Source organism: Ptychodera flava, chromosome 21, assembly GCF_041260155.1.
Source record: "Ptychodera flava strain L36383 chromosome 21, AS_Pfla_20210202, whole genome shotgun sequence".
Taxonomy (NCBI): Eukaryota; Metazoa; Hemichordata; class Enteropneusta; family Ptychoderidae; genus Ptychodera; species Ptychodera flava.
This window is the reverse complement of record NC_091948.1, coordinates 3,842,470-3,852,825: the sequence shown is the minus strand read 5'-3', so window position 1 is coordinate 3,852,825 and position 10,356 is coordinate 3,842,470. Positions and strand designations below refer to the sequence as shown.

Genomic DNA, 10,356 nt, shown 5'->3' with positions numbered 1-10,356 from the left:
CTGCACGCTGCAAGTAAACCACCCTGTCACACGCGCTCAGAAACTGTACTGGGTTTCGTGCTTTGCATGATCCTGACATTAGTTCGCAAAATGAAGTTGTTAACTCACAACATGCTGATTTCCCAAGTGAAGGGCGTTACGAACGGTTACCCGCTCGCTATCGAGGCAAAAGAAGTTCGTGTCCAGGAAGTCGATTTCAACCCCGAGTTCATTTCGAGAATGATAGCGAAGATCGAGTGGGAAGTCCTCTACAAAGCTGCTCAAAGTATCGGTCATCTCGGTGATTTGCCTGCCGAACCTGTCGAGGACCATGATAGCAACGAGGATTTTCTTAAAGAAGCTCATCGTGTCATATTGGAAGTAGAGGTGATCGAAGGCAATTTAGTGTGCCCGGAGAGTGGACGAAAATTTCCAATATCGAATGGAATACCGAACATGAAGTTGAATGAAGATGAGGTGTAAACGATTTCGTCCCTTGCGAATTATAATATTGGTTGTAACGGACGAGTTCGACTACAAACTGCCAGGACTGACTGTCTGTACAACAGCACCTGTTAAAGGAGAAGCGGTAGCATCTACAAATAACACTACTGAAGTGGTGCCTGAATAATAACAAGGGCATACTAAACTTCGAAGCTGCCTTCGGGACAAGGTTGAGCATCTGTTCACAGTCACACGAAGAAGATGATAGAAACCCGACGGATATTTGCAGGAGCGTTGCAAATGAAATAGTAAATATTTTGAGAAACTTGGAAAACAGACATTCGTACTGCACTTTGGAAGGACATCATTCAAAATTCTCTGTCTTTAGATTCCATCATGTAATACACATAATTAAATTTATTTTAAGTCATTCATACTTTTCATATTTATTTTGTCATCTTTTTTATCACAATCTTTTTCAAGAGGGGATATACAGCATGCCATACTCTACGTAATTACCGAGTTATTGATATATTGCCACAGGACTTCAAGGTACAGGAAACTACCTTTTAAGAATTTTTCAGTATTTTGTTGCAGATAGCAACTAAAGTTTCGTTGTCTACCTCCTACGGCATTTTGAAATACCTGGGTGTGTAACACACTGTGAAAAATAGACCAAGGAACTGATGTAAGTGTAATATAGCTGACAGTGCAACAAAACCTGAAAAAACTTTATCAAAAAATAAAGTTGCTAGGCCTTTTACTCGTAACATTTGTCATGATCACCATGACAGCAGTATCATTTTCACTTGTTGTGAAAACCAGTTTTTCAAATTTCCGTGGTCCTACCATGGAGGTAGTTAGGGAGAGCTCTCCCTACTACCTGCATATTCCTACAAGCTACCAGTCACCTTGCTGTCCCTTTCACTGGCATGCCACATTGTATAAGTGAACTAATACAACCAGGCAATCCACTGGCATGCAAGAAAGAGCAAACTGGTGGATAGAGATCGACTGCAAATCATATGATTTGCGTACACTTACATCATGGAGACAGCATCACCAGACCTACTGGTACCTTGCAAAGTTCTATCAACATGACTTTGCTGTACTGTTTTCTAAAACTACTTAACCCATATTGTTTCTGTAAAATGTAACACATTTGTATTCACTTTATGTGACATCCTGTTGAAGTACATGTAGTACTGTAATTAACAAATTTTAAAGATGAATTGGGTAACCAAGTCTTTTACAGAAAAATTGAGCTAACCATTGAGATCTTTACTTGATCAAAGTTATTTTCTGATCTGACTCACATGAGAGGCATATTTTGTTAAAAGTCTTATTTTTTGGAGTCATCTGAAAGGCAGACTTAAGAACACCATGCACCAGGCCATTCCTCCTGGAGTATTACTTTGTCTATAGTTTACTTCAGTTCTGATATGTTACATGTGTTGATATAAAGCCAACTGAAATTTCTTATGAATTCTATCAATTGACTAAAAGAATCTGAAATCATTTATGTCAGAGGGCACACCAGTTTAGATGTAGAAACTCTGTATCTTTGGTCAAATTTTGATGAAAAGGGGAGAATACTAGTAATCCGTGCAGTTCAAACTCAAAAACATTGCACAGGAAAGTTGTTTTCTAAGAGTTTTTTTCATCTGCAATATACTATATTCTGTATGCAATTTGTATTTTTGAGCCTAATTTTGCTATTTTTTGGCAAAAATCTCCATAATGGCTAATCTTACAGCTTCAATATTTGGTTTACAGGTCCCTAGGGATGATCCTATTTAGATTTGTTACAATTGTGCAGAAATATGCAAATTTGTGTATCAATTTTGGAAAATCTTTTTTTTCACCAAAACTGCTTGTCTGATAACTTTGATATTTGGTATACAGGTTCTAAGGGATGATCAAAATGTGATGTTTAAAGTATGATAAAATCTGGAGGCGATTTTGCCATTTTTGGTCAATTTTTTTCTCAAAACCTCTGGTCTGATAGCCTTGTATACATGGTCCTAAGAATTATCTTTATGTGATATATTGAAATTATGATGAAGACTGCAATTTTATATTTATGGGTAATTTTTGCCATTTTTGGTTAAAAAATTTCTCAAAAAGTACTCTGATAGCTTTGATATTTGGTAGACATGTTCCTAGGTATGATCTTAATGTAATATATTAAAATTATGGTGAAATTTGAAATTTTGTATTTTTAGGGCAATTTTCACCATTTTTGGTCAAAAAATTTGTTTCTCAAAAACTCGTCTGATAGCTTTGATATTTGGTAGACATGTTCCTAGTCACTGCATGACACAGTGGAGCTCTATCAGCCACTAGATTGCTTGTTTTGTTTGTTAGATGGGAGCAACACTGTGCTGTAAAATGTACCATGAGGCTGGAAAGTTCTCAGACATCCTTTGTAGGCAGTCTTTAGGTATTTACATGGACCTTGGAACCATGGTACACACCACACTGTACCTTTGAGATGGCATTTTTCTCAGTTGTAAGAACATTCCATAAAGGAAGAACCTATCTGCGAAAGCCAGAAATTAAAAGAGACTTTTGCTGGTAGATCTGTTAACTGGGAAATGTTTGCAGAGTATTTATGCAGACATTTCTTTACTCCTGTACAGTCAGTCTGGATGACCATTCCTTGAGTTTGTTTTTAGAACTGGTGTCAGTCCAACTACAGTAACAGGTACCAGGTGGCAATGAAACTTGGTCTTGAGAGTAGTATTGAGCGGATGAAAAAACAAGACTCTGTTTGAAAATAGAGTTTATTTCTAAAACTTTGACGTTTCGATTCCACACAGGGAGTCTTCATCAGGAATCTAAAAAACAACAAAATTACAGTAAATATGGGACTAGTAACTAAGAAAGTGAGCAGCACTGGAGTAAAAACGTATAAAAACTATTTTAAAAACTGAATTGTTGGTCTATAAAAGGAAATGTAGCTAAAAACCAATCTGTACAAATGAGAAGAAAAAAGTTTTAAACTTACAAACAGACGAGTGAACACTCAGTCTAAAAGTAGCAATGTTGTTCTAAAACTTTGATGTTTCGATTCCACACAGGGAATCTTCATCAGAAATCTAAAAAACAACTAAATTACAGTAAATATGGGACTAGTAACAAAGAAAGTGAGTCTTTTCTTCATGTCTGTAAGTTGTTTGTTCTGGGTAGCCCTCCCTTCATTTTATTTCACGCCATTGGCTTTGTACGATCCGGCCGGTCAACATCGCTACTATTATCTTGTTTTTCATCCGCTCAACCATTCCTTGTTGAATATAGACATTACCTTGCGATAAACTGATCAGGTTAACAAAAAAGAGTGATCGAAGATACAACCTTTATCTCCGGTTTTCCAAAATGCTACCTAGGAACATTTCACTTCTGTAAAATGACGATGCCACATATCAGCCTGAAAACACAGTATTTGAAAACATCAGTAGAGTTTACGTTGTGATGAAAGAAATAGACTAAATTTGAAATGTTTGATTGACTTAAAGACGCAATAATTATTGTAATTTTGTAGCTAGAAGATGTAGTCTCTCAATGGGCTCTTGGTTTTAGTGTAACCATGGAGCCATGGTGTAACTGGCTTTAGTGCGTACCTCCATGGTTTCTGTAACTTCGGTATTTTTGGGGACGTAGTTTCTAATTTTTCGTCAAAAGACATTAGAACACAATGTGAGAAAAACACTGGAAATTCCCTTGCAAAATAAATTGGCTCCCGTTTGTACTGGTCTGCGGACATTTTAGGGGTTATTTGGGTAATTTTATCAAGCAGAAAAAGGTCTCTGTAGCTCGAACTTTCAACCCTACATTTAGATACATAGACGATGTTATTTCATTGAATAACTCTGAATTCAATAAATATCTTGCTATGATTTATCCTCCAGAATTGGAGATTAAAGAAACTACAGAAACGGCCTCTTCTGCTTCATATCTGGACATTTTACTTGAATTTGACTCTAATGGTCACCTTTCTACTAGGCTATATGACAAGAGAGATGATTTCAACTTTAGTATAATCAATTTTCCACACCTCATCAGTAATATTCCACTCTCACCTGCTTATTGGGTATACATTTCCCAGCTTATTCGATATGCAAGAGCATGCAGTTCATATGGTGATTTTGTAGAGAGACATGGCCATCTCTCTTACAAACTGTTAAATCAAGGTTACACCAGAGCAAGACTTGTCTCTATATTCAAACGCTTTTTGGCAGGTATCGCAAGCTGGTAGATAAATACAATATCTCTCTTCGACAAATGATCACTGATGGCATCGGTGACATGGGGCCTTAGTTCGTGACCACTACCTATCTGACTTACAGATTGATATATGGCGGGTGCCACATGTGGGGCAGGATGCACTTACTATTTTCGAAACACCTGACTTCACTTCTTGGTCTTTTGGCCAGAGGTCCATATATCTTTCTTTCATGAATTTGACTTTGTTTGTGTACCGTCTATTTACTGTCTGTTCTGTGCTGTTTTGTGTCTATGTTTACAACTATTGTCTCACAAATTCTGACCTAGTGTTATTGGATTATGGTTTGGTATGATTGCGAATATTGTACTGGTTCGGGATAAAAAATCACTGGTCCGGGACCTCGGATCAGGGTAATTTTCAGGCCCTGCATACGTGCGCATGCGTAGTTATTTACGAACATCTTCTGGGCCTGTCCGTCAAAGGAATAGGGGGATCAAAACGAGGCAATTGCCCCACCCCCTCGGGCACATGGCACACATGGTCTAATCACAGTCGTTTGGTGGGCTATTCAGCTCTGGGACTATTCCACCCATAGACGAGTGTACAGAAGCGAGAAACACCTCAAGTCTGGAAACAGAATGGCTATAAAAACCACGCCATGTCACATTCTGTGTCCGATTTCACTGTGAAAATTAGCAAGTTCATCTATCATGTGACCGTCGATTGTTCCCTATCATTATCAAAATTCATACCTGGTACTTAATTTGCTTCAAAAACGCTCGTTTTGTGTGATTTTCGGCCGAATTCGACGGACACGTCGTCAAAACATAAGCGTGAGCAACATTCCGGTTTTTATAGCCATTCTGTTTCCAGACTTGAGGTGTTTCTCGCTTCTGTACACTCATCTATGGGTGGAATAGTCCCAGAGCTGAAAAGCCCACCAAACGACTGTGGAGAATCTTGCTGATATAGATGGATATAGAAAAATATGGATGTGCATCGCCATGTAATACGCTGTAAGCTTTGAAATAAGTATGCTTATGGTGAAAAAATGTGTTGATGAGCTAGAATGCGCTGAAAACGGGATATGTCAATCGAATAAGGGACTGGACATAGGGGGGGGGGGGTTGGGTCATTTTTTTCCGAAACACCGCTGCGTCAAAAATAGTGACCCTTCAGAAGTTCATGCACAAAAATTAGTGACCCTCCCCCTTATCCGTGCATGAAAATAAGTGACCCTTCCCTTTACACAATACCCCCCCCCCAACAAATCCGCAATGTGTGTGTTCAAGACCCCCTTCTGACTTGCTATACTTTTTTAAGTCACCCTCCTGAAAGGAAGGCAAAATATGGCTGATATAACGTGTTGTCCAAAACATATCAAATCATATGTGTGTGATAATTCATGTAAATGTACTTTGCTTGAAGTGGCAGGTAAAAAGTGCATGCCTGTACAAAAAATGTAAATTTTTAGATTTGATCGATAATGTTGATTCACTATACATGGTAGTCGACTATAAGAAAACTACGAACGTGTATTTTCCAGTATAAAACCAGCAATATCTGTTCATTTATAGATGTTTAATAACTGATATAGATATTCTTGATTAGCATGGGTTGTTTACAAGTGCACATGCGAATAAGATATTTGATTTTGGAATTTCACTCAAAATGTTGATCCACTTTACATGGGAGTCTATGACAAAACTGTAAAAAAAATTTTTCAGAATTAAAAATATGCACTATTTGTGCATATATGGACCCTGAATAATTATTGTGCTTGTTTAGAAGAGGGTGGTAACACGTGCATCTGTGTACAATAACTTTGTTTTTTGAATTTCGCATAAAATGTTGATCCATTATACATTTTAGTCTATGATGAACTATGAATAATTTTTTTAAATACAACACTTGACAAATCTGTGTATTTATGTATTCTTGATTATTGATATTTATGTTCTTGATTAGACTAGAGTGGTTACAAGTACATTTGTGTGCAAGAAATTTGATTTTGGAATTTCACCGAAGTGTTGATTCACTATACATGGAAGTCTATGATGAACCCTATGAATAATTTTTTTAAAATACAAAACTTGGCAAATCTGTGTATTTATGTATGCTTGATTATTGATATTTTTGTTCTTGATTAGACTAGAGTGGTTACAAGTCCATGTGTGTGCAAGAAATGTGATTTTGGAATTTCACTGAAATATGTCGATTCACTATACATGACAGTCTATGATGAAATTATGAATAATTTTTTTACAATACAAAACTAGGTATATCTGTGCATTTATTTATTTATTTATTAATTTTTATTTATTTATTTGAATCAGGCTCTAGGCCCATAGAAAAACAAGCGACCTACCGGCCGATATAGCTCCGCTGTGTTTATGTAGAGAATAACTATTTTTGACACATGTTGATGAAGAAGGGTGGAAGTCTTTGATAGCTCGATGCAGTGGCCAGAAAAAAGTGGCTAAAATAAGCTGCAAAATACGCAATTGAAGATTTCATCATACTTTGAATGTATCACATCGGATCATCCCTAAGAACATGTCAACCAAAGCTATCTGATGAGTAGTTTTTGAGAATAAATTTTTTGACCAAAAATGGCAACATTGCCCCCAAAAGTAAAAATTGCAGATTTCATCATAATTTCAAAAGATAAAATTTAGTTCATCTATAGAAACCTGTATACCAAATTTCAAAGCTGTTAGACAAGTACTTTTTGAGAAACACATTTTTTGACCAAAAATAGGAAAAATTGCCCCAAAAATTCAAAATTGCAGATTTCATCATTATTTCAATAAAGATCATTTAGTTCATCTATAGAAACCTGTATACCAAATTTCAAAGCTATAAGATGAGTAGTTTTGAATATACACATTTTTTGACCAAAAATGGCAAAAATTGCCCCAAAAATACAAAATTTACAGATTTCATCAGAAATTCAATATATATTACTTAGCTCATCTGTAGAAACCTGTATACCAAATTTCAAAGCTATCAGAACAGTAGTTTTGGAAATACACATTTTTTGACCAAAAATGGCAAACATAGGGCCAAAGTCCCTGAAGCTACTATAGACATGGATACAACATTAAGTATTTCCTTACTGTATGAAATTATCTCACTAAGGTCATCCTACGGACAAGTAAACTAAATATTAAAGCTGTCTGACCAGCGGTTTTGAAAGAACAAGCAACTCAACAGTTGACAGAGCTCTGTTGAGTTATGTAGAGAATAAGCTTTTGTGACACATGTATTGATGAAGAAGGTGGATATCTTTGATTAACATTGTGAGTTCTGTTTAATAAGTTGAGACTGTACATACTCAGAGAAAGCACACAGAAGAGACAAAGGTTTGAAACTTAAGAAGTTCAAGGTCATCAAAAGCATTATAAGGAATCATGTTACACTTTCATTGCACTGTTTACACAGATTGCATAATTGCTATAAATAGCACATGAGGAATCTTTATACAGCCCAGCTTTACCATAAAAACCCTATCACTTTGACCACTCTTTTAATTGACCACTCTATTTTTTTCCTCAAAAGGTAATTTTATTTTATCCTTACCAAGTCAACCATAAATGGAAATTAGAACTTTCTCTATCTCTATCTCTATCTCTATTGACTATTTTGAGCAATTTCTTTTAGATAACATACAGGGCACAATAAATGACGGTTCAGAATATGTCAAAGTTGGGATTCAGGAAAGTTGCCTTTACATGTTTTAATCCTCCAAGATGGTAAGCATTTCACTATGAACTGTAAAAAAAGTTGAACTTTCTGATAATTCTACACTAAAATTATTTTGGCTTTGATGATTTCCTAATTAATTCAATTATTTAAAATCATATTAATTATTTTTTTCTGGGTGAATTGATAGGGTTTATACAGTACAAGAATTACATACAATGTAAGTCAAATTTTGACCAAAAATGACAAAAAAATTCCTTAAAAATACAGATTTGCATATTTCATCACAATTTGAACAAGTCTAAGTTGGGTTACCCCTAGGGACCTGTATACCAAATAACAAAGCTGTCTGACCAGCGGTTATGAAGAAGAAGATTTTTTACCCAAACACCTTTTTTGGCATTAATTTGCCTATTTTCAACAATATCAACAAATTAAAAAAAATAGTTTCTCAAAATCGTATTTTTCATCTACACAACAAATATCAAATCAGTAAGTACTGCGGTTCTCAAGATATTTGAGTGGACGGACGCCTCACAAACGGACATACATACATACATACATACATACATACATACATACATACATACATACATACATACAGACTGACGACGGACGCCGGACGGATACCCATCCCAATAGCTTCTATAGACTATAGTCTATAGTAGCTAAAAATTGCCCCAAAAATTCAAAATTGCAGATTTCATCATAATTTCAATAAATATCATTTAGTTCATCTATAGAAACCTGTATACCAAATTTCAAAGCTATCAGATGAGTAGTTTTGGAAATACACATTTTTTGACCAAAACTGGTAAAAATTGCCCCAAAATTACAAAATTGTAGATTTCATCATAATTTCAAAAAACTATCATTTAGTTCATCTGTAGGAACCTGTATACCAAATTTCAAAGCTATCGGATGAGTAGTTTTGGAAATACACATTTTTTGACCAAAAATGGCAAAAATTGCCCCAAAAATACAAAATTACAGATTTCATCAGAAATTCAATACATATTACTTAGTTCATCTATAGAAACCTGTATAACAAATTTCAAAACTATCAGACCACTACTTTTTGAGAAGTAAATTTTTTGACCAAAAATGGCAAAAATTGCCTTAAAAATGCAAATTTGCATATTTCTGCACAATTTGAACAAATCTGAAATAGATCATCCCTAGGGACCTATCAAATATCAAAGCTATCTGACTGGCAGTTTTGAAGAAGAAGATTTTAAAGATTTTTTACCAGAAATGACAAAAATTGCCTTAAAAATACAAATATGCAAATTTCACCACGATTTGAACAAATCTGACTGAAGTCACCCTAAGCAAACTGCATATCAAATTTCAAAGCAATCGGACAAGCGGTTTCAGAGGAGAAGATTTTTTTACAAAAAACACCAAAAAATGCCCCAAAAATACAAATATGCAAATTTCACCACGATTTGAACAAACTGAAGTGAGGTCACCTTAAGTGAACTGCATATAAAATTTTAAAGCAATTGGACTTGCGGTTTCAGAGGAGAAGGCAATTGTTGACGGACGACGACGGATGACGACGACGACGGACGACGATGGACAATCAACCTATTTGATAAGCTCCGCGTCGCTGACAGCGGAGCTAAAAATAACAGATACACACAAAAATCAACTATACAGAAAAAACTTCAGTATAAAATAAATAAAATGAATAAAATAAATAAATAAATAATCTGACAGCTTCAATATATTGTATACAGGTCCCTAGGGATGATCCTATTTAGATTTGTTACAATTGTGCAGAAATATGCAAATTTGTGTATCAATTTTGAAAAATCTTTTTTTTCACCAAACTGCTTGTGTGATAACTTTGATATTTGGTATACAGGGATGATCAAAATGTGACGTTTAAATTATGATAAAATCTGGAGGCGATTTTGCCATTTTTGGTCAATTTTTTTCTCAAAACCTCTGGTCTGATAGCCTTGTATACATGGTCCTAAGAATTATCTTTATGT

At 35.4% G+C, this 10,356-nt stretch overlaps 1 protein-coding gene across 1 annotated transcript; it reads left to right on the top strand.

The window, feature by feature from the left end:
- The first annotated feature begins 90 nt into the window (after positions 1–90).
- LOC139122175 (multifunctional methyltransferase subunit TRM112-like protein) lies at positions 91–462 on the top strand. Its single transcript, XM_070687594.1, has one exon. The coding sequence runs from the start codon at positions 91–93 to the stop codon at positions 460–462; it is 372 nt and encodes a 123-aa protein (XP_070543695.1).
- Positions 463–10,356: the final 9,894 nt, after the last annotated feature.

Coding starts and splice junctions, on each gene's coding strand:
- LOC139122175 (XM_070687594.1), top strand. CDS start 91: ATGAAGTTGTTAACTCACAACATGCTGATTTCCCAAGTGAAGGGCGTT.